The sequence below is a fragment of the Ovis aries genome, chromosome 5 (assembly GCF_016772045.2).
Source record: "Ovis aries strain OAR_USU_Benz2616 breed Rambouillet chromosome 5, ARS-UI_Ramb_v3.0, whole genome shotgun sequence".
NCBI lineage: Eukaryota > Metazoa > Chordata > Mammalia > Artiodactyla > Bovidae > Ovis > Ovis aries.
The window spans coordinates 63,118,039-63,142,971 of record NC_056058.1 but is presented as its reverse complement, the minus strand read 5'-3'; the positions used below and the strand labels follow the sequence as shown (position 1 = coordinate 63,142,971).

The 24,933-nt window shown below is 40.1% G+C and overlaps 1 protein-coding gene across 1 annotated transcript; it reads right to left on the bottom strand.

The window, feature by feature from the left end:
- Nucleotides 1-8,191: 8,191 nt before the first annotated feature.
- MFAP3 (microfibril associated protein 3) lies at nt 8,192-24,920 on the bottom strand. The gene is made up of 3 exons (XM_015096160.3): nt 24,868-24,920; nt 15,334-15,809; nt 8,192-12,454 (listed from the first exon to the last, which is right to left on the bottom strand). Exons 2-3 carry the CDS (start codon nt 15,626-15,628, stop codon nt 11,661-11,663), a joined length of 1,089 nt encoding a protein of 362 aa, XP_014951646.1. The 5' UTR covers nt 15,629-15,809; nt 24,868-24,920; the 3' UTR covers nt 8,192-11,660.
- Between the last annotated feature and the right edge of the window lie 13 nt (nt 24,921-24,933).

Here is a 24,933-nt window from a genome sequence, read left to right as displayed (position 1 = left end):
ACTTTTTCACTCTCCACTTTCACTTTCATCAAGAGGGTTTTAGTTCCTCTTCACTTTCTGCCATAAGGGTGGTGTCATCTGCACATCTGAGGTTATTGATATTTCTGCTGGCAATCTTGATTCCAGCTTGTGCTTCTTCCAGCCCAGCGTTTCTCATGATGTACTCTGCACTGTCCCTATGGCCCTTGTCAATTCCATACTTTGTGGATGGTTGATATATATGGCACCATTTAACTTTCTCTAAACCAAAAATATGTGTAAAAGCATAGAGCTTAAAGGTTATTTCTTTCTAACATGTATTTTGAAGGGTAATGCTGATTTTGTTACTCCCCTCTTTAAAACCATTAATTTTTAGAATAAAGTCTCAGGTTCCTAGCCTGAGTTTATGGAAGGAGGGGTCCTCAATCTGGTTCCTTACACTACGGCATTATCAGGAGACTTGCTCATCCTATTCTTTCTGCTCAAATGCAACTTTGTCATTCACATCTTCTGAACATGCTTTTCCACCTGCCTGGAACATTCTTCCCCTGAGCAATTTGTCTGTAGGAATTAGCTTAAAGGCCATTTCTTTGGGGAGGTGTTTCCCAAGCCTCAGGGAAGGCTTTTGAGGTTCTTGTCACCCTTGTACTTCCTGGGTCACTGTAATCTTTCCCAGCAGCCTGTGAGCTCCAAGGGCAGAAACCACATTTCTCTTGTTTATCACTCTGGGCAGTGTTCTTAGAGGTCAGCCTGCAGGGACTAGTGTCTTACTTGTTGATTAAGTAAATAAGAAAAAAAAATGAAATATACATAAAAGATCTCAGGATGTATATAAAAGGTGTACACATCTGTGATTTCATAGTTTATCACTATTTTATACCCAAGCATATAATGCAAGCGTATAATGATATTCCCAAGTTATTGACAAAAGACTCTACTCAGTGTGCTGCCAGAGAAAGTGGCAATGAAATTCATTTGAAAACTATTTCCATTAAAGCGGTCAAACTGAAAAAAAATCTTCTTACAATGGGAACATTAACTATCTGGAAAAACAAAACACTTAGCAAAATACCTATTGATGCCAGCAAAACAAAGTGTTACTCTACTCTGAATTAACATAAGCTGTGTTTATGAATTTTTATATTACAAATGGGTACATTTCATTTTCCCCCATCTTATTTACTCCCCAGGAGGTTCATGGGTAATAGAACAAATGAATTTCTTTCTCCATTAGCCTGTCATTGCCACTTTCAAATGGCTTCTTGCCCATATACTCCAATATTTTTCTCATAATAAGTGGTAAAGCGTTCAGCCTTCTCATTTCTTAACCGTGTCCTTTGTGTTCCAGGTGAGATAAGTAGTATAGTACCTTCCATCTGCATCAGGGAAGGAGGTAAAGTGAGGCAAAGATGCTAAATGATTTAAGTTTATATAATCAAAATCCATCCATCCACCTGCATCAGTGATGCAACAAATTTTTAGTGATTGTCAATTTGGTACCCAACTCTGTTTTAGTTGCTGATAATAGGGAATAAGGTAATGTCCTTGTTTTCATGTAGTTGATACTGTAGATAGGGGGAATAGACAATGAGTAAGTAAATAAATAATATCTAATGGAGTGATAGATGGAATAGTTGTGTTCCTCCAAATTTGTATGTTGAAATCGAATCCCCAGTGTGACAGTATTACGGGGTAGTGGGGGGGGGGTCTTTGGGAAGTAATTAGGTCATGGGGGTAGACCCTCATGAATGACATTAGTGTCCTTATAAAAGAGACCATGCTGAGCTCTCTCACCTGTTTCCACCACACGAGGACACAAGAAGACAGCCATCTGCAAGCCAGGAAGCAGGTTCTCACCATACACTTGATCTGCTGGCACCTTGATCTTGGACTTCCCAGCCACTAGAACCATGAGAGGTAATTTTGATCTACTCAGTCTACGGGGTTCTGTCACAGTAGCCCAAATGGACTAAGACAAATAGTGACAAACATTATGGTAAAACTAGAAGTTTTATTAGAGTTATTTAGCCCTGACTCTAATCCCAGCCCTGGGGACACCTACTATTGTGTGGTCCGGGAAGCCTCTCTCAAACGGTGATGGCATTGTTGAGGTCTGAATGCCAAGAAGAAACCAGTGAAGGAAACATCTGGAGGAAGGCATTCTAGGCAGAAGACCAAAGGTTCTGCAGTGGAAGCAAGCTTGGTATGTTCAAGGAACAGCAAGGAAGTCAGGGTGGCTGGGATGCAGAATGAGGTGTGTGGTGGGCGATGAGTGTGGACACAATTGAGGAGCCAGCTTATATGGAGTCTTAAAGGCCACAGTGAGGAGTATGGACTGTCTTTCAGAATTTTCTTCTAGTGATGGGAGACACTATAGAATATAAGCCGAGGATAACATATGATTTATGCTTTTAAAGTTCAGTCTGGTTGAACTGTTGAGAATGGATGGATCACCTGGGAACAAGAGTGGGGGACATCAAATAGTACAGGCAAGAGAGGATGGTGTTCTGGACCAGACACCATCAATGTCAAAGGAAGTAGAGGGTAGTGGATGGATTAGATATATGGTTTCTGAAGTTAAACAAGAGAACTTGCTGATCTCTTGAATACTGAGAGTAAGGGAATTTGGGTCAAGGAGGAAACCAATTTTGGGCTTGAGCAAATGACTAGATGATGTTGCTATTTACTGAGGGAAGATGGTGGGGATAGAAACGAATATATTCTTTTGTTATCAGGGCAGGGAATAAAAAATTCTGTCTTGGACATTTTGAGATGCCTTTTAGAGGTGCCTGGCCAATTGGAGATGCCAAGTAGGGAAGTGTTATAGTCACAAGTCTGGAAGAGAGCACTTAGAGGTGGAAATATCAAATTGGAGTCACCAGTGTGATGATGGTATTTAGAACTAGAACGTCACTGATGTCTCCAAGCAAGAGAGTGCTGTTGGAGAAGGGGCAGCCACACCTCCCCAGCCCTTACCCCTAAGTCCCACATTAACCAATATGGTCATACACCATACCACAACAATTTTGCTCCCTGCCATCCAACATCCAATTACATTAGACAAAACATTTACTGTCTCTTCTGTAAGAAAAGTGAAAGTGAAAGTGAAGTAGCTCAGTCGTGTCCAACTCTGCGACCTGTGGACTGTAGCCCACCAAGCTCCTCTGTCCATGGGATTCTCCAGGCAAGAGTACTGGAGTGGGTTGCCATTTCCTTCTCCATCTGTAAGAAAGGTGTTATACTAAGGAATAAAGGGCTATAAAGATAGGTGACTAATACATGATGTCATCTCTCAAGTTGCTCATAAACTAGTAAGGAAAAGAGCAAATATAAAAGGTAGAATGTTATTTTATTTCCAAGAGAGTGGAGAGGGCTTTAAAAGGAAGACTTGGGAAGACACGCTGGGAGCAGATCATGTGCATGCATGCTAAGTCACTTTAGTCGTGTTTGACTCTTTGTGACCCTACAGACTGTAGCCCAGCAGGCTCCTCTGTCCATGGGATTCTCCAGGCAACAACATTGGGGTGGGTTGCCATGCCCTTCTCCTCGGAATCTTCCCCACCCAGGGATCAAACTCTTGTCTCCTGCATCACAGGTGGATTCTCTACTGCTGAGCCACTGGGGAAGCCCAGAAGATTATGGGGAAGTCAAGATTTTTTTTTTTTTTACTGAAAAGAAATTAGGACAGTATTGAAGATTTCTGAGTTCCATGACCAGATCAACACCTTTCCTTCCCTGTCCAAGGCTTGTTCAGCCTCTCTGGTCTGCCTCAAATCTCACCCCTTTCATATTATTGCCCACCCTCTATTATCACTCACTTTTCATCTTTAACGCTTCACCTTTTCCTATCTAGTGCTAATCCACTTAGTGCTTGATGCCACACTGTCTCTTTCAGATGGTTCCTTTGTCAAGGTGTCTATAAATTCCTTCTAAGTAGGATCAGGTCTTAAATTCATAGTCTCTGGCTCAGGAGGGAAACATAATAAGCCCTCAAGCAATGCCTGCTGCTTCTAGCGTCACTTCAGTGGATTCTTCTCTGACCTCTGATTAGATCAGATTCCTTTGTTCCAGGATCTCAGAGACTCATTTTCTAGCACACCTCTCAGTTTTTAACTATCTACCCTACATATGGGGGCTTCCCAGGTGACTCAGTGGTAAAGAATCTGCCTGCCAAGCAGTAGACGTAGGTGAGATGCCTGGGTTGGGAAGATCCCCTGGAGAAGGAAATGGCAATCCACTTCAGTACTTTTTGCCTGGGAAATCCCATGAACAGAGGAACCTGGTGGGCCACAGTCCACAGGGTCGCAGAGTCAGACACGACGAGCAACTAAAACAACCCTACATGTGACTATTTGAATAGGTTCTGTCTTCCCATAGGCTGTTAGTTCCCAAAGAGCAGGAACCACTTCTGATTTTGCTCATGATGATATCCCTCATTTGTGTGCAACAAACATTTGTTGAAAAATTGAATAAGCAGGGCCTTAGGTGTTCAAAGGGTCAAGGGCCTTGAGCAGAGCAGCCTCAAGCATGAGCCACCTGCTTGTAGTTTCTGAAAGAGCAATGAAATTCACATGGCAAAACTACCCCTCAGATGGAGTTCTTCCTGATTAACTTCCCTTCTGCTTAGGGACAAACTTTCCCAGAGGGTGGCTCTTCTCTGGTAAGGAGGCCCCCTCAAAGGCTGATTTATTGTCACTTAGGACACTTGAGTCCTCCTTCTTCACACAGCTGAACAGGAGGCAAAGCAGTGTTCCCAACTGTCAGGAAGCAGCGGCCCACTGGCAGCAGCTATGATCATCCAGGCAGATGGAGCGACATATGTATATTTACATATATATTTCCTAATCAATAGGTTCCAGTGAAAACATGAAAACTCAAGAAGATGATTGGAATTTAAGGAGCTCTGAAGGAGTTTAATTCCTTAAAGAAAATTAGCACAATTGGGATTTTTTCAGCTGCAGATAACTCCAGGGCAAAAATGAATAGTACTATTGAATGATCAAACTTTCCTCCCTAAATTGCTAAATCTCCTCTTCCAAATTAGGTACTGCTAGCATTTCCTCTTAAGAAATGAACTTTGAAATATTTTAACCTTATTCCCGGCCCCTGTATGCTTCTCTGACAGTCTTTCCTCACAGCCACACAAGCTTACTTTTCTTTTAACAACAGGTCAAGCGTGTCCCCTAGGATTTTTGTGATTGCTTGCTCATAGCAGGTGGCCAGTACATATCTGTTCATGAATAAATAGGTTAAGATAAGCCAATTATGCCCCAACAGAAACCCATAACTTGTCTGTCTGCTGTTTGAGCCAACTGGAGTTAATATAGGCGATGACTTGATGATTTAACCTAAGATTTAATGCTTCTGATTCTTGCTTTGTTCTTGCATGTGTCGACTGAAAAAAAAAAAAAACCACCACCACCACAACCTAAAAGTTGAGAATTATGTTTTATTCAGTGGACTCTGAGGACTTTATACCAAGGACTAAAGTCCAGGATCCAGGCTCCCAGAGAGCTCTGAGGGATTGTTTTGAAGAAGTAACAGAGGAGCCAGGTACATGAGGTTTTGCAACAAAAGCAGAAAGGTTACTGCAGCAGCTTACTGTTAATTAAAGAAAACCCAGATATCCCAATTTAGTGAACTTAACACTTCTCTATGTCTGGAAAGATGCAAGTCTGGGCCACTGAAATCATCCCTTTGATAGGCACCTTACCTATCTAAGGCCAGTATCCTGTTAGTCTCCATCCTGAATCCCCTTATGGTACGCAACTGTGGAAGGCTGCAGTGGCTGATGGCTTGATGGCTGCACCATCCTTTGTTTAGGGATATAGCAGGTGACATTTGTTGTCCACACATGTGAATATCAAGGAACATGGCTTGCAGTTTTACCCACCACAGAATTGCATTTTACTCCTGCAATTCACGTGAAGATGAACTTGTTGCAATTACCAGTTGCCCACAACTTCCGCTCCTCCCTTGTTTCTTAATAGAACACTTTGGGGAAGTGTGTCCAGTTAAAAAACATACAATTTCATCTTCCCAGGCTTCGTTACAGCTACAGCAGGTAGCATGTAACCCAGTTCTGGCAGTGAAGTCAGGTGAGGCTTCTAGAAAGCTACTGCCTTCCTGATACAAAGGTACAAACTCAGCTGCTATGTCTGTTGCCTTCTGACCATCCACCTTTGTCTCTGCCTGGAATGTAGATGTGATGCTGAAGCGAAGCAACTGTCCTATGTACCATCATATATAGGACAAGTAGAGGTCAACTCATTTCTTAAATGCCACAGACTCCTTAGAAGGAACATTTGGCCCCTATTTTGGGACTTGGCCTCTCTGGACTTCAGTAAAGTGGAGCTGATAACACCTATCTCACAAAATTAACATGAGGATTAAATACAGCAACATGTAAGCAAACAAAAGCAGAAAGGTTACTGCAGAAGGTACTGGCAGGTACCATCAGAACTCTGACCATAACCTTTTGAAACTCACATGAAATTGTTATATTGACCACAGATTTTTCTACTGAAAGCTCCTGTACCTCTGGCAGAGGGCTTCTGCTGGCTACAGGATCATGCTTAGCCTGGTTGGAAGTACCAGAGAGTTAGTGATGCTGGAAGCAGCGCTCACTGCCAGATAGAAGTTGGTGTATAAACATCCAAGCTCCTTGGCCTTCAGATGGGGCAACTTTGAGGTGTAAGCTACAAACACAAAGGGCAGATAGAGTGTCCTGACTCCCCCAGAGGAGCTGAGCCCAGTTGCTCACAGAAAAAATGCACTCATCCTGTACTGGCTCTCTTCTTCATCTCACTCCTGGGTTCACCTTCCAGATAAACTACTTGCACAGGAATCCTTTCTCTGGGGAACCCAATCTCAGACATCTTGTGACTGTGCAGATGAAGGCTACATGCTAAGGATGGAAAGGTATCTAGAAGTCCTCTGATAAAGAAGACTCAGATGGAGCCCTTGATGCCAAACTTGGGCTGTTCTAGCCTTGGGCTGAGTTTCTCTGGACTTTGTGTTATTTAAGAAAAATAAACCTCTTACTTGGGTAGGCCACCACAACTGGGTTTCCGTGGCATGCAGTCAAATGCAACTGTAACTGAGACATCTGGAGGAATTCTCAGTTGAGTCCAAATGCAACCAGCCATCAGCTGGACATGCCTGCTAATAAAGCTGACACTATGGCTATGTGATTACCAGACCCTAACACTATATTGCATGTCATAGCTTGCACAGTGTTTGCTTACATGTTGCTGTATTTAATCCTCATGTTAATTTTGTGAGGTAGGTGTTATCAACTCCACTTTACTGAAGTCCAGAGAGGCCAAGTCCCAAGATAGGGGCTAAATGTTCATTCTAAGGAGTCTGTGGCATTTAAGAAATGAGTTGACCTCTACTTGTTCTCTTTGTCTGTCTCCTGAGATCCTGTGCTTTTCCATGCCTGCTTCACTGCCATGGGACTGCAGACATTTGCTCTACCCACTGCCACACCTCATCACAAACTCTATACACTAATCATAAGCTCTGTAAGACAGGGGTCCCCAACCACCCCAGCCTGACTGGTACCCCTCTGTCGGTGGCCTGGGCTGCACAGCAGGAGTTGAGCGGTGGGAGAGCGAGTCAAGCTTCCTCTGTATTTATAGCCACTCCCCATTCATCACATTACTGCCTGAGCTCCACCTCCTGTCAGGTCAGCGGTGGCATTAGATTCTCATTGGAGTGAGAACTCTACTGTGAACTGTGCATATGAGGGATTCAGGCTGTGCACGTCTTATGAGAATCATCCTGAAATCATCCTGCCCACCCTCACCCTCACCCATCCACTTCCCCTGCTCCGCCTGCCCCTGGTGCCAAAAAGGTTGGGGACCACTGTTCTAAAACATGTGCTAAATCCTCTGATCTCTAGGCCTTTGCTCAAGCTCTGCCTTTCCTAAGAATCCTTTATTTTAGAAATGGCAAGCTGCTGTACTTGGGCCAGGTGAGGATGGTCTGGTAACTGCATTCTCATGCCAACTGTAGGCAGGACACCCATCTCAGTATGGCTCATAGCACCGAAAACATAAAGATGCTTAGTAAACATCTGTAAAATTTAAACGGGTAGACATAGTAGCATCCAAGTTGACTTCAAATTTACAGCTCAAAATCATTACCATCAAATTCCACCACACATAAAAATGAACACATCTCTACAGAAGACTTCAGACAAACAAAATATACTCCACTGAACATTTAATGCATTACATTCAAGTACAACTTTTTTTTTTAAAAAAGGACAAAATTATAAGTATTCATTAAAATGGTAACTATTTAAACATCATCTGAACCATATTAAGTAACTCATTAACTTTTATGAAATGTGTTGAGAACCTAGAGGTTATACATAAGGCTTAGCATTTTTAACATTGCTGGCCTAGGAGAGAAAAGATTGTATTCTTTAAATGGTGATTCAGGAAATCTGATATAGTTAATACTTGTGTTACAATAGCTGGTGTGTGGAGGCAAGACTAGCACCCATGACTGGCTGGGCCCTGGAAACAAACATGCCATGCTCCCATGCTGCTGTGGGATACGGAATACAAAATCTGACCTAGGCTGAAACAACATGCAGGGCGTGGAGAGGACTATGGTGGGGGTTCACTGAGGACAAAAGGGAAAGCTGTGAATTTTCACTTTAAAATATGTGTTAAGTGAGGTGAAGAAGCCAGGAGCCTTCTCACAACCATTCCGTGTCAGCAACTCCCAAGATGCTTATATCAAAGTGGCTGGGAGGAAATAAAAATCTCCACTGGGCCAGACTCAAGAACTGAAGTGTTGGAACAGATACAACTTTGAGGATAGGTTTATCAAACAGCTTATAAACAAGTGGCATACCAGTTCAAAAGATGCCTGACTGGTAAGGAATTTCAGCTGACTGGTAAGGAATCTCTAAAAATGTTTATATGCCTTGTCTTGGTAAATTTATTTTACAAAGCCACCATTTCATTTCACAAGGATGATAAGGGTCATTAAATCCCAATACAAGACAAAATTTATAAATGAGATGACAGAACTATTTCAAATCCAATTTGCTGAGTAAAGGCATGTTCACACAATCTAGCAAGACAGAAGGATAATTACACCACCACTATTGTCAAAAGACTGTTAGACTGTAGTTGAAGTTCAAAAGGTTAAGGATTTTACAAAAAGATAACAGGAGTATTAATTATATATGAAGAGTATTTGATTAGCTAGAGAAAATGTTAGCGAGTGTGATTTTCTTCCTGTGAACAACTATTTCAGATTTAGAAAGTAACACCAGCTCCACTTAAATTTTGACCTACTTTATCAGTGGCACCATAACCTGGAATACTCAAGAGTAATCCAATTACTTTGGCTACTAAATTGTCACCATTACACTTCCAAAGTAATTTATCCAGGATACACTAGAGTAGCCTATATTTGTTATACAGCATTGTGCAACTTACAGTTTTTTTCTGAATATTTCTTATTTTTCCCAAGCCCTGTTTCCCAGGACTTTGATCATTAAATATGGCTACCTTAAGGTTCCAAATACCTATGTCTATTATGAAAACACGGCGGGGGGGGGGGGTAAATTCATTCTCTTTAATGTGACAAGCTACATTCTAAAAATGACCCCAAACCTGCTATATTGGTATAGGTTATGAAGTGTTATCTAAAGATCTGAGGGATGTTCAGGGGACAGACTCAGACCTTAGAAAGGGATTTTAAAGAATTTTAAATTCTCAAGAGAAACATTCTGGGATGGGAAGAAATGTTCTATAATCTAGGGCATGTTCCAGAACCCTTCTCATAGCCAAATGTATGAAAACAGTTTTCCTTAAAGGAATACAGGTCTGTGAGCCAAGACAAGATTTGGCTAAATGATTGGTAGCTTCTGTTTGGCTCTGGAGGTTTCCATGGAAACAGCCTGAGAGACAGAAAAGGCAGCATTATCGTCTTTATCTGAAATGCCATGTGATAAAACTGCATATTGATTCATTCATGCTATCCAGAACCAGATGTATTACTTCTGATAAGCCTTCACAAAGGGAGGCAGGAGTTCTATCTGGTCACACTTCAAATTTACTGCCTTCCTCCATTTCAAACCTTAAATTAAAATGCTGATAAAACCTCCCCCGAACATTTCCCTCAGGAACCTCTAGTTCAAGTAAAGCTTCAGTAATCAGAAGCCAAGTGAAGAAACGTGAAGCACACGGAGCTCCATTGCCAAGTTCTTAAAATTATATGACGCCAAGCTCACTGTGGTTGAAGAAATGACTCTGAAGAGTATTTACAGTTCCATTATATCAGATCTCAGCCAGGCAACAAATACTGTCCAAAGTGTTTATTGTACACAGTTGAATCAAGTGGCATCATTCATAATTGTTCTCCCTCTTTATGTCTAGATCATTTGTATGTGTGTGTATATATATACCTATATATCTGTATCTATATATTTAATATAGTAACACACACCACACACCATTATCTAATCTTATTTCAGGTTAGTGCTCCTCAGAAAGGCCACAAAAGCAGCCCTAGCTTAAAATTCTACATCTGATGTCCACAAAAATAAAAACCTCAGCAACAATAAATATAAACAAGACAAACAAGGTAAGGAGGCATGCAACCTTTAGCACCGTATTTAAGACAATAGAGTAAAGAGTGTTGACAGAGGTCTAAAGAGGAATTCAGCTGTGGGTTTCCCTCTGGAATGAGATCCCAAACACAGAACTGTCTCGTAGAGTCCAGTACTTTTAAAAGGGGAAAGCCTGAGAAATTCCATTAACAGAAATGCCAAAATCCATAATTTACCAGAGACAAATGATTTGACACTGCTTCTTATTCTAAAAACAATGAAGACATTATTCTTTAGGAACAAATTTTTCACTTTGAGAGATCAGCTGAGAAATCACTGCCAGCTCAGTGAGCTAAATGATGCCTCAGTAAGTTAAAAAGACCGCTATATCCTCACAAGGACCAATTTACTCATGGAAAGTAGCTTACTCATGAGCAGTTAGGTCCCTGATATCTGTATAGCAATATATTCATGGCGATACTGGAAAGATTCAATTGAGCATATACAATTGTATGCTCCACCAGCAAGACATCCGAAAAACACCCACACCTCTATGCACAGCATTGGTGCGGGAATCCAAATCACAGAACAAAGTCTCAGGTCAGTCCTTTCTGTAAAAAGGGACTCCAAGTCTAGGGAAGGGTTTACTTAGAAATGAGCTGAAGATTCTTATGGTTTAAAGGTGGCAGGTAAGAAGTCAGAGAGCTAGAAAGGACTTTAGATATCATCTAGTGCAAATCCCTCATCTTACTGGTGGGAAAACGGAGGCTTCAAGAGAAGTGTCAGCCTTAAACAATGAAAGAACCGTGACTAGAAGAGAAGTCATGTAATTTTGGGTGTGGTACTTTCCCCGTTACACTCATCTCTCAGGCCCCTTTAAATCTCAATGTGTATCATTTAATCAAGCTTTGGGAAAATGACTGAGAAAGATCACATAGGAAAAATGTTGAATTTTTAGAAAGATCATTTGGTAATAATTCATGTTCTGATAGGCTTAATATTAATGAGGGGGGAAATCCTACTTATTTTTTGGTGAAAATGTTATTTTCTGCATGAAACAGGTTCTTTTTCTGAAAGCTGTTTTTGTAGGTACGAGGGTAGCTCACAGCTGGCAGCTTTCATATGACCCATCTTTGTAGTTGGAGTTCGATTCGGTAGATCCTGTATCATCAGGCGGGCTGAAATGACTGCTGTCTTGAGAATCAGTATCAATACTTTTCGTCTCTGACTGAGGGTGGACAGAAACTTGAACTGCTATCTCCTGGCCTTGTTCACTCAGGGAACCATCATCCGAATCTCCTCCTGGTGAATTACTCCGGCCCATCTCTGGGTTAATGACAAAGATGCCATCCTGCGCATTCAAGGCAGGTCTCTCTTTAATTCTCTCTCCCATCTCATCAGGGTCATCCACTCGCACAGCCTCAAACATCTCCTCTACAAAGGCCCGGCAGTTTAGAATAAGGGGTGGCAGAGGGACGCTTCTTGCCAGTTCTTCGATATAACGAGCAAACTCCATGGTTTTAAATTGCGTGACTTTGGCGAGTTCCAGAGTCTTGGCCGAGGTGATGATGGGGATGCGTTTTGCAATCTCAAAGGCCTTCTGGAGTTTCTCTGCCCCTTCAGTTCGGAAGAACTCATTGATGGCTTTCTCAGTTTTACGAAGATGGCTGCTCATCATGCACAGCCGTGTCACATTCAAGATGAGAGTGATTGTAAAGGCAATCAGGCAAACAACCATGTAGTAGACACTCATGTCTCCTGAGGTGAAGATGACACGCAGGGTGACCGAGTAGGAGGCACGGATTGGAGAGGTGATATAACACGTATAGAGCCCACGGTCAGCAAAGGCTACGTTGGTGATATTCAGGAAGTTATCAGAAACCAACCATTTTCCACCTGATAACCCAACAGAAATAAAAAATTACAGCATAAAGAATACTATTACTAAATATGCAAACTGCCTTATCAATATTCCACCTCTTCATGAGAGCACGTGACATCAACTCATCTATTAGGTTCTGCTATTTCGTTAAATGATGTAATAAAGGGCAGACTTTTATGTTCAGAGTCTGAATTTTAAACAGGCTGGAACTTAAAACAGGGAATCAAGATCTTCCTGAAACTAATGATTATCATGGCTGCCTTTTCACTGCTAGATGTAAGACACCTTTCAGGGAGACAGGTGTGTCAACATAATGCTAAGTGACTAACTTTAAAAAGAAATGTTTATATATATGTGTGTAAGTGTCTATATCACAGTCTCTACCTACACATTCTCATAAACTAGAAGGCTGTGTCTCAGAAATACAAAACAATGGCTATTTATAGGGTAATGAGTAATCTTTACTTCCTTTTTAACTCTCAATAATTTACTGTTTACTTATTTCCTCAAGAAAAGACAAAATTATTTTTAAAAAACCCTACCAATTTAATGTATTTGTTCAATTACTAACTGGCTAATCTGGCATGCCTTACACATGTTAATTTGTCTTGTTAGAAAAGGTTGGTTGATGATAACATCTTGATTTTCTGGCCAGAGTAAATAAAGCACAGGCCAAAAGCAATGTCTCACTAGTGAGGGTAAATGAACAGCTTGGCAGACAATAAAAGTTGCCCTAACATGCCTAGGCTTCTATTTTAAATTGAAAACATGCTGCCTTTCTTCCATACATGAAGGTATCTTCATTGAGGAATGTGTATACAAATGTATATGAGTATGAAAACCAAAGCACAAGGACCAACATCCTTCAGTAACTTGGCTCTGCCTGCACAGTTCTCACCTCTCTGATAAGTTCTCAGTGTACTCTGTGCTTTAACTATGCAAGCCATTCGAAGACAGGATAGATGGGCTAACATGGGGTGGAGGGTATGGGACCCCATGCCTATAGGTGGTGGCCCAGAGGAGGCTGGGGGACTGCTTGTTAAGCACTGCTTCAATGCCTAATCTTCCAGCTCCCTTTCATCCCTGAGATTCTACAGGTCAGGATTTAGGGGCATTTCAATTAGTAAGTACTGTGGACCGTGCCCATTCTTATCTACATCAAAATTTATCTAAATTCTGTAGTTATATTTTTACTAATGTAAAAAGAGGAGGAAAACATGCAGCTATGAATATAGTCATTATTTTTCAAGCTTCTGTCTATAAACCTGGAGCTATAAAAAAGATATCTTGTGAATCCACAGTACGATGAACTATATACATAGACTCCATTCATCAACCACTGTATCCACAATCTAAACTCTCTAGCTCACTTGCTGATAATAGCTCAAGATTTATGAACCTTATACTAGACTGACATACTCTTTAAACTCCTCTCACTTGAGATTCATAAAATTTAATACAATTGTCCAGAGCTGCTGCTGAAAGCATCAGTGATAGATGTTAGTGGTTTTCAAAGTAAAGGCAAAACAGAAAAATAAAACTGCCATTCCACTTGGCTGGTCTCCTAAAATCTGTTTATACGACCAGTCTATAATAATCACACTGACTGAGTAACTCACATCTTAGATGTGTTTGTCAGGACCCTAGGGCCAAAAAAGATGAGTCCAGTTCAGTGGATCCAAATAGGGAACCTCAAATTATGTTCAAAATACATGTTCAGGGCACCACTCTAGACATTCTGGTTTATCAGATCTATATTCTTAAGAAGCTTTGTTCTTTCTAACATTCTAACTCTTCAATTCCTTGGTGGCCAGTTACTCAGTCTGTAGAAGGTTAAAATGTTTAGCACATACTTTAGAAGGAAGCACCATCTGTCTCCTTTTCTGTCTTCCAGTCTAATATAAATAGCCAAATATCCCTATATTCCAAGAGATTAGACTATCGTTCCAACAGAAAATCTAAGCAGGCCTTTTCCAAAGTGTAGCTTGTGAGGATACCATTATTTAATCTTTACCCCATTGATATTTCATGGTGATTTCTTTCTAAGGTGTTTTAACACAGGTAGTCTTAAAAAAAAACCTAACAGAACACTAGTTAAAGGAAACAATATTTTGATTAAGATGTGTTCACAGGTTCTTAAATAGCAAAATCAAGTAAAAACCTGTCAAAAGGTAGACCTTCGTCACCTTAGTATGATGTTTGTGTGATTTTTTAAGACTGAGAGACAAAAATATGTAAGAGAAACTTTCCTATTTTCATGCAAATTAAGGTACAGAATTAAAAAGAGAAATGAGCTGGAAGGGCTTATAAAGTTCCTCCTCAATGCACTTCTGATTCTCAGAGGGACTTGAAACTTTTATGTACAGATCTTTATAACCATTTTCAAAAACATCCGGGGTTTCCTCCAGCATTTTTAGTAATTCATTTCTGAGTAAAAACAAAAAAATTATTTATGACAAGTTCACTTAACCAAAATCCTTCTTGCTCTACTCATACAGGGCCAGCACACTATACTACTCACATTACAGTCTAGGTAAATGGTACCCCTGGAACTGTGAGTACAGAGTCCACACAGCTGTGTGCAGCAACCCTGATGCAGCCAACCTTGAATGAAGAAGGAAACCAGTTCGCCAATAGGGGAGAAAACAGCTCACCATCATTATGTGAACACTTCTTAAATTTGTAACTATACTTTCTTTTTTTTCTTCTTCTGGTTCAGTAATTACCATTATTTCACTTTTCCTGATAGGTATAATACTCCAGGCCTTTCAAAAGTTTTAACTATTTATTGCAGTACCTCATCTTGGAGATTTCTTGTTGAATATGCCATAAAACCAAGATTGAAGTAACAGGAAGTGACTTATCTTGACTAATTATACTTTGGGATAATTACCTCTGTCTCTGTCATCCAGCTGCTGTCCTTTTGAGTTGTACCAAGAGACCTGTTCATAGTGGTCGACTGTGAGAAGACACTTGATTGAAACACTAGTTCCCTCTCTGGCTATAATGACATCATCACCTGAGTGGGAATCCGCTGAGAGTTCAAAACTTGGAAGAAATGATGCATTGGAAGAACTGTGATTTGTTCCCAGTGGGATCATTTGGTTGAAGTCTACATCTTCCAAAGCAAAAGCAGCTGGCACAATAACACTCACCACTAAAGTGGATAAACAACGAAGTGGCTTCATGGGAAAATGGGAGAAAATCTTGTTTATATTTGGAGAACTCAATAGCTTCTATATTATAACAAGAGCACAGTGGGTCACTGATTGCTTGGTACTGGCATTTTCCAAAAAAAAAAAAAAAAAAAAGGTAGATCCAGGTATATTCTGGAGTCTTCAAGATCAAAAGATACGAATGGAGGCCAACCTGAAAGAGAGCCAGATATAAAATTTAACCAACAAAGACTCATAATGGAGTGAAACTCTATGTTCGAGAAATAAATAGATGTGAAACTGATTAGAATAACTGACATCAATATTATGAAGTGAAAACACCACCTAAAAATTTCAAGAGTCAGTAGAAAGAACACTGAATTTGGAAATGCCAGATCTAGATTCTGGTATTAGCTTTGCTAATAACTAGCTGTAAACCCTTGGCAAATAGCTACGCTTGTTTTCTCATATGTCAAATGGGGACTGGATGAGACAATCTCTAAAGGCTCTTCTAGCTCTGAAATGTGAGTCTATTTCACTCTGACAAATTCCATGCAAGAGGGAGCCAATGAAGGCTAAAATATGTAACTTAATGATCTTTTATTCCAACCTGCACCATTACCATCTGCTATTATATCAATAATGTAAATCAACTGCTACATAATAATTATAACCATGGAGTTCAAAATTTGACTAATTCAAGTATACAGACATTAGATATAAATAACGCAGGGCTACCTGAAGTAGTTTTGTTGTTGTAATATTAGAAAACTGCACCAATATGCATAAATAAATAGTTACTGGCTTTTGAGGCTATAGAATTTTCCTTTGGGGTAAGAACATTAAACAAAAGAATTTTCCTTTAATAATTTCTTCAATATCAAGAGATAAAATACAGTATATTTAATAAGCTTGTAAGAATACCAAATTTCTAACTCAAAGTCTATAAACTAGCTATGGGAGGAATTGACACCTTAAATGTCTAGTTAGCAGAAATACAAACTACAGAGAAAGAGTGTTAGACACATTTAAAAGAAGAGTAAAATATCACAAATAAGAATCCATGTGATTATGATCAACTTCCTGGTCATCTGATTCCTCTTTTAAAATCACTGACTCTTAAAGAAAAATTTCATTTCAATTTCTATAAAATATGGGATGAAACACCTAACTTTATTTCTTATAAGGGCCAAACTAAAGAGTTTTGGAAATAACACTTACTTCCCTGAATACTCATACAAAAGCTGCTTGATCATGTAACACAAAAAGCAACAGATCATTGTATTTGCCATTAAACTGCTCGGAGTCTAAATTTGACAGTTAAGTTGTAAATATCATGTAAATTTCATTAGTCCTTGAAAGGATGGTTAGATGATGACAATAATTTTCTCTATCTTGCAAATTTAAGGACGGACCATTTGAAGTAAAACAAAGAACTTCAGAGTTTGCCATACATAATAGATGAACACTGTATGTTTTCATTTCTCCCCCAAATCCCATTAAAATGACACAAAGCTCTTGGGCACTGAAGGGGATTACAGAAGTGATCTGATCTAACCTCTTCACCTTGACTTGCTCTTCATATTATATAGTAAGCAGGAGAATTCTGGCCTCTATTGGGAGGGAGTTGAGAGTGGAAACAATGGAAAAAAACGCTTACAAAATGACTGAAGTAAGCCAGGCACTGTGCTCAGGCTATATATGAGTTCTCAACTTCTTTTCTACTACAACTGGCAGATATGATTTTTGTCCTTTATTCTAGACTGCTGGTTCTCAATGGTGACAGGAAATGACTGTGCTGAAAAGTACTCCAAGTTTCACCCAGGACTTCCATAAGGAGATTCTGTGGCTTCATCCAAGTTGGCATTTCCCAAATTTCATTCATTTCTTCTACTGTCATGATTTGTTTAAAAACTATATCTTTTATTATTTTTTATGCTTTTCTTAAAATTATATTTTATGCTTTTCTTAAACTCATTGTCTTTCACACATGTATATTAAAAGGAAAGTCTGGATAAAAGTAACTGTACACTAGGCACAATGGAAACAAAGCCATGTTATTAACTTGCAGAGATACTGCCCTCTGTTGAAGGCTCTGAGCTGCAGGCCTGCTCTTTCTGTAGAGAAAACAAAACAAACCTCCCACAACTCTAGTTTATTCTAATAGCACCTCATTTCTTATCTTGCCATTCCTTTCCTCCCCACTGCTTCCTACCACTGAGTTTACAACCCATTGTCTTAGACTAGGGGTATACATTTTCATCTATTCAACACTGTCTACTGAGTACCGACTATGTGCCAACCTACTGTACCATAGACACTGTCTCTGCCTCCATGGTACTCAGTCAGGTGGAGGACATGGTCATTAAATATATTCAAAATACACTAAATGCTACCCAAAGGAAAGTACAGGATGCTACAGAGAGCTAATCATGTTGCAGAAAGCTTCCCTGAGAAAGTAAGGTGTGTGACAGGACCTGGGGGATAAATGGGAATGGAGAATGTTGGGGAGAGCCATTGAGGTAATGGGACACAGGGCAGAGAAAAAGTAGATCAGTCATTGGTTAGGGAGGTATTCAAGAAAAAGGGCTACAAGCAGTCATAATGAGAGATGGTGGCCAGAGAGTCATGGGTCTCATTCCTGATCCTGAAGAGGAGCAGTTTGGCCCAACAGCAAAGCTGAAGATAAGACTCTGGGAACTGGAGTGGGAGGCTGAAGTGAGTGAAGGAGACTCACCATAACTAATAATTGTTCAAGGTGAAGCAGTCAAAGGCTCAAAAGTGAGGTAGCTCACCTGTGGGGGTGCTACTGTCACCCCAGGATCAAGGAAGAAGACACCAGGAATGGAAGAAATGGACTCACTCTTCCTGCTCTGAGATGTAGGAATTTCACGGGAATGAACAGCCTCCACGTGAGAGGGCTGTGGGGCAAATGTCCTGGCAGTGTTCCTGCAGTGTGGAATTCCTTCTTCACGCAGCTTCCCCGAGCCCCCTTGCAAGGCCTGCTTCTTCTTCCCATATAGATCAGGAGTTCACCTGGATGCAAGATGGCTATTCCCTGATCCCTGAGGCCCTCACCAGTACTCTACTCACCTGGCTCTGTCCTGCCAGGCAGTATACTCCATCTCACCTATGAGCCTCTTAAGCACAAGGACTGTATTTTTTAACGCTATGTGTCATAACTAGCATATACTCTATAAATACTTAATGACGAAGAATAGTTTAAATTTGATCAAGTATGTGATGGATCTTTGTAAGGTGACAAATGTTATACAACAGGGATCACAATTATTCAGACTTACGTGCATTTACTAGTACTTGTTATTATTCTCGGAGACAAAAAGTGCTACTGCTAGTAACCTCAAAAGATCTTAAAGGCATAATGCCTAAATGCATTCCTTGAACCGACCACTAACCCTCAATGTCTTCACTTACCATCGTGTCCTAGGAAACAATGGAGGGAATAAAAGATAACCAACTCCAGTTTCCAAACCAGGTTGAACATCTCAATCTCCTAGAGAACTTGTTAAAAATAAAGATTACTGGGTCCCACCCCAGACCAGTGAATAAAAATCTCTGGGTTTGGACCTTGGAATTCACGGTTTTTAACTAGCTCTCTGGGTGATTCTAAGGCAGAGTGCTCATGGACTAGCAATCACTAATATACTTCCTCATTTCCTCTGTAACAGCCCTACCTGATGGTGCTCGACTGTCTGAACACTTTCAGCACAAAATAACTATCACTCAGATTCCACTCTGGATTAAGTTCACCCTAGAAACTCATACTTGCGGGCTCTGATAGGCAGAGTGGCGGAGAAGTTCAGTGAACAGACTCTCTAACCAGGTTTCCTAGGCTTGAATCCTGGCTCTGACTCTAATCAGCCTTGTGACTTTTGTTAATGACTTAATCTCTCTATGCCTCAGTTCCCTCATCTTTAAATGAGGGAGAATAACAGCATCTACTTTCACAAGACTATTGCAAGGTCTGAAAAAGACAGTATGTAAAAAACAGAGTCTGGTAACAGTAATCACTGGTAACTCTAGTTATTATTCTTGTTGACATCGCTTCGAGTGCTAAAATCAACACTTTACAGCAAAACCATTATTTAAGATATATAAAACACTTTTACTTGGAATACCATGAAACCATTTAAAAATTTTGGAGGGGGTAGGGGCAACATCATAAGGTAATTTCAGTCTTTAATTTTAAATTTCACACTCCTCTCTTTCTCAGTGCAAATATTTCACAAAAATATGGATCAAACAGGCATTGTAAACGGACCTTGGAGACCAACACAACGTTACATTGTTTTCACTGTGTCCTGAGTTTGTGCCAGAGAGCCTTTGTTGTTCCTTTTTTAGAGCTGTCTTCTTGGATCCAGGAGGAAGTCAACTCACTGACTGACTAAGAAGAATGTTCCTTTGGAATGTGGACTGAGACACTGTGGGTTAGGGACATTTGAGGAAGAGAAGGATTACAAGAAGCTGAGGCAACCACGTTAAAGGACAACAGGGATGGAGAAGGGAAAAAGAGCAGCCAGGAGATGGGGGCTAGGAAGGTGGGTGGTGGTGGAAATAGTTACAGAGGGGAAGAGAAAGAGGCTCACACATGCTGCTCTGGCTCTTGACAGAGCTCTACTTTCTGACTCCAATAAGACTTTTTTTTTTTTTTTTTAAGGAGATAAACATCTTTATCTAATTTCATTCAAAATTAAAACCACAAAAATGAAAACTGAATGTGCAAACAATGAAAGAAATGGAGAATTGGTCAGGTGGGAGAAAGAAGATTAAGTTCAGCAAAACCTGGAAGACAGGAAAAGAAAGGGCTAACTATATATAAGACAGGGAGAAGTACTGAACAGAAGTGTAATTGTGCTCTGAGCACAAAAGAGAAAGGGAGACCTCATAAATTTTAGGAATGCAATTCAGTTTTAAGTTTGGGACTTTGTATATCATGCCTGCTATTCTCAATGGGGCAGCTGACATATGGAGGGTAAGAAGAGTTCAAAAAGGAAAATCAAAGTGCCACTTCCTGTAAACAGTTAAAGAGAGCTATGCTATGCTGTGGATGAAGTTACTTAGTAGAATGTTTTATTACCTGTCTTCTGCATGAATAGGAATAACAGAAGAGTGTGATATTTAAATTTAATCTAACTCCTTTTTCATCTTTCAGGTACAGTAAAATGTTAGCTTCTCTAGGATCATGAATAATCAGAAATACAGATGATTTTACCCTACAGAACCATTCTGGATATTGGCTGTATCATTAAAAGGGAAAAAGAAAAGTGCTTAAGTTATCATCCCTAACAGACTGCCTTGTTGCTGTGCCTGCCAACTTCTGAGAGAAGAAATATTTCCATTCTGTTCCAATTCTCAACAGAAGTGAATAAGGAAGCAACATAGCTGATTTCCATTCTCATGGCTCAATATTAAGTTGGCTGAGGAAATGGCTGTTTGCAGAAATAGTTCTGGGATAATTCAAAGGAAGGAAAAACACTGACGCCCAGATGGTACTGGTTTTTGCTCCAAGGATACTGGGATAGTAATGGTTCATTCTCCATAATGAAATGTATTTACAACTCATCTACTCTTCTCTGCCTGCACTGTTACACTTGAAAAATGGAGAAGTTCCCTTACACAAGGCACACAAATGGTCAAAGTGACATTCTGAATTGGCAAAGGGGAGAAAAAGGAAATGAAGAGCAGACTGTTAGCACTCCTCTATCCTTTCAGAGAACAAACAAAAAGCTGTTCTGTTTACATGCAAGCCTTACTATAGCGATCTGTAAAATACAAAGGTTAGTAATACACAAAGAGAAATCACAATTTTGAGGGCCATTTTCCAAAAAGTTTCTAACTTAACATAGCCCTTATGCTCCCAATAGAATCTTGGAGCCACTGCATACCTCATCATTGTCGCTTAGGCACTCAAACGTCAGCATATTTTCTGGCACACTGAGGAATACGCTCTTCTGTATTTGCTGAAGCTGTGCTTCAAACCCAGGGTTATTTGTTTTGCCCTTGACTATGATCATTTTTGCCATAAGCATTTGCTGAAGCTACACAAAGACACTGATATAATAAACTTAGATTTATGATTTCCTTGCTCATTTTTTTCCCTCTGTGGTCTGACCCTACCCCCCAGTATCTCAAACTCCAGGATAACTAAAAAAGAGCTCTTTCCTCTCACCCTCAGATCTACCTGTTTAGCATATACATAACTTGAATGATAGGCACACAATACAAATCTTCCAGTTTTGCAAGATCAAAGTTACAGTATCATCGTAGCTGTGTGGTCAGGAGTGCGGATTAGGATTAGGAGTGCTTGATCCTATCCTTGTGTGAAGCTATGGGATCAAGAGGCCTTAGTGTACACATCTATTGAATAAGGTTATTAACAGTAACCACCTCAAAAGGTAGTTGTGAACATTAGATGAACTAATGTACATTTTAAATTCATGCCATTATTATTCACCTTCTCCTTCTTCTTCCTTCTAGATGTTTTTCAATGAAGTCCTACTGTCCCTGCCCTAGGTCACCTGGGTCCTTTTAGCTTACCTGGGTACCACACTTTCCTCTTAATTCTTAAATGGGTCTCCTTAATTCCCACCATATCCCTCTCATGTCCCAGAACTGGTCCTAAACACAAATCCAGAAGAGTCAAGGCAATTTTAAAATCCTCTATCCATGAAATAAGCTTCAAATTTTATGGTATCCATAATTCTTCAGGAATAGATTCCAGTGGTAGAAGAGAAGCACACAGATGGAGCCCAGATGTGCCTCCATGTAGACTAATTCCTTGCTAAAGGAATGAATGGATTTAGAAGTCAAATTTGGTCTTTAGTTACACCTGCCACTAATCAGTTATGATCTCTAGTGGTCTTAGTTTTCCTACAAACTGATTATCATTCCTATTTTCCTTTAAATCCTATAATTTCCCCAGCTTCCCTGTCATGGCTCAAAGCTTTAACTACACTTATTTCACTCTCTATTCTCTTCAAATAACTTTCCACTTAAAATTTTTGGTCCTAATTGTCCCTTTTGTTTGAAACTTCCTGCCCTTTTCATCTTCCTGTGGAAATTGGACCTTCTCTACAACATCCAATGTGTTTTTGACCTTATTCAAGAAGCCTTCCTACCTAAGTTCTCACTCTTCCTTCTGGATTTCAGATGGATTCTTTTGCTGTCAGTCCCCTAGCACATTCACAGCACTCAGTTGTAAGACTTCTCAGTTTCCTTCTTTTATCAGTTATCTGCATGTCCAAAAGACTGAAAGCTTACCAATGACAGAGCCTAAAATCCCCTTGGTAAGGCACTGGAATCAACATTCTGAATTCAGACACCCATTAATGTGGCAGTCAGAAAGGGACCTGCTATAAACATCTTATTGACTTTTTAGTCTCAATCTCTGAAACTGTTAATGGAGAGATATGAAATATGGAAACATAGTTTTTCTCTCTTTTTTTTTTGGTGGGCAGAACACTCAGAGTGAATTTGATCTATAACTCGTTTTCTCAAAATGCAATTCTTAGATCACTTAAATCAAATTAATCTGGGGTGCTTATTAAAGATGCAGATTTTTTGGTCCCACTCAAACTTAGCCCATGTATCTTTTAATTTGTCATAACCATACTGTTATTCAGCAATTTGCAAAATGTGTTGCAGGGGTCCCTGGGGCTCCCTAAGACTTGGTCAAAATGATTTTCATAACAATACTAGAACATTATTTGCCCTTTCACTCTCAATCTCACACAATAGGTGCCGTTTTCCAGAGGCTACATAATGAATGATATCACCAGAGAATGAATGCAAAGGAGGTATGAGAATCTAGCTGTCTTCCATTAAGTCAGATATTAAAGAAACTTGTACAAATGCAAAACAATGCCATTTCTCTCAAAAATTTTTTTCCGGGCAAACTATTCTTCATAGACATGCGTTTTATGTTAACATGTAATGAATTTATTTCAAATTAATAACTTTTTGGAAAATTGTTTTGACATCTAAAATGGCATAATGATAGACATAAGCCACACAAACAAAACCTCTTTGATATTCTCAAAAAGTTTTAAAAGTCTCAAGAGATTCTAAGATTAAAAAAAATTGGAACATTTTCCAATACAATTATCAACAGTATTTAAAAGATAAGATTAAGACACAGTTAATCGGTTTACCAAATTTCTATTCTTAAACTCCAAATTCTATGCACTTTCCATTACAACAGAAGATCGGAAGAAAACACCTATTTTATACTTACAGTGTTTTTAGTTTGGGAGGAATACACAGTTTTAACATGCTCCCAGGTGACACTGATGCCCCTAAATTTAGAGGATCACCATTAAAGCAAATAAACTTTCTGAAGGGCTTTAGGAAGTGACAGTTACTATGTATAGATATTAAAATGATAACTCTGAAAACATGAAATTGAGTTAGAAGTCTCAGGTTCTTAAAAGGCCAGGTGCCTTCACCTCTCTGGGACTTAGTTTTTCACATCTGTACAGCTGTACAATGAAGGTGTCTCTAACTTTTTTCTGGCTATCAGTTTGGGCTTCACACATTCTCATTGCCCAAGAGCAACTCAAGAGGTACATCTTTCTGATGAGGGGTCAGGGGTCATCTAAAGTCATAAATCACAGCATGTTACTCTTCAGCGCAGAAGCCTTCAAATGCCTTTCCATTGCTTTTCAAATAAAAGTCAAAATTCTTAACTTGGCTCACAAACCCTACAAAATTTGGCCAGTTTAAGTTCCTGGTCTCACCTTCCTCTTTTCGGTCCACTCACAGTGGCCCGTTGCCTTTTCCTTAAACCGGCTCAGTTTTTTCCCATGATACGGCCCTTGCAGTTGCTATTCCTTCTGCTCCTAATACTCTTCAGCAGCTCTTCATAAGATTTACCCTTCGCTTCGTTCCATCACTTTGTTCTGCTTAATTGTCTTTAGAGCACGCACTACCATCTTAGATAACCGTGTTTGCTTGTAAACTTGTTTATGGTCGGTTTCCTCCACTAGGCTGTCAACTACTTGAGCACAAAGCCACAGTCCCTCGTAAACCACAGTGTCCCAAAAGCCCAGAGAAGTGTCTGGCAGGTAGGTGGAGCTCAGTAAATATACGATGGCCGAATGCCTGCAGCAGCCCAGACTAGGCTTGCAAAACGGCCACGGATACTCCAGCTTCTTTCACCTCGTACCCTAACCCACCGGTTCAAACCCACGTCTCGGCAGCCCCACTAACCCCTCCACAATCCCTACAACGACCCCCAACTAGCCATCACTCACCAGACGCTTGCCGAGCTCCTTCCGGCCGGAGCTGCTGCTTGACCCGGAAGTTCTCTCGGTTAAGCG

What these genes read in the sequence shown, in the direction of transcription:
- MFAP3 (XM_015096160.3), bottom strand. Translation starts at nt 15,628, where the DNA reads ATGAAGCCACTTCGTTGTTTATCCACTTTAGTGGTGAGTGTTATTGTG. An exon ending in GCTGGATGACAGAGACAGAG is followed by an intron (nt 12,455 to 15,333) that starts GTAATTATCCCA and finishes TTGGGTTATCAG; the next exon opens with GTGGAAAATGGTTGGTTTCT.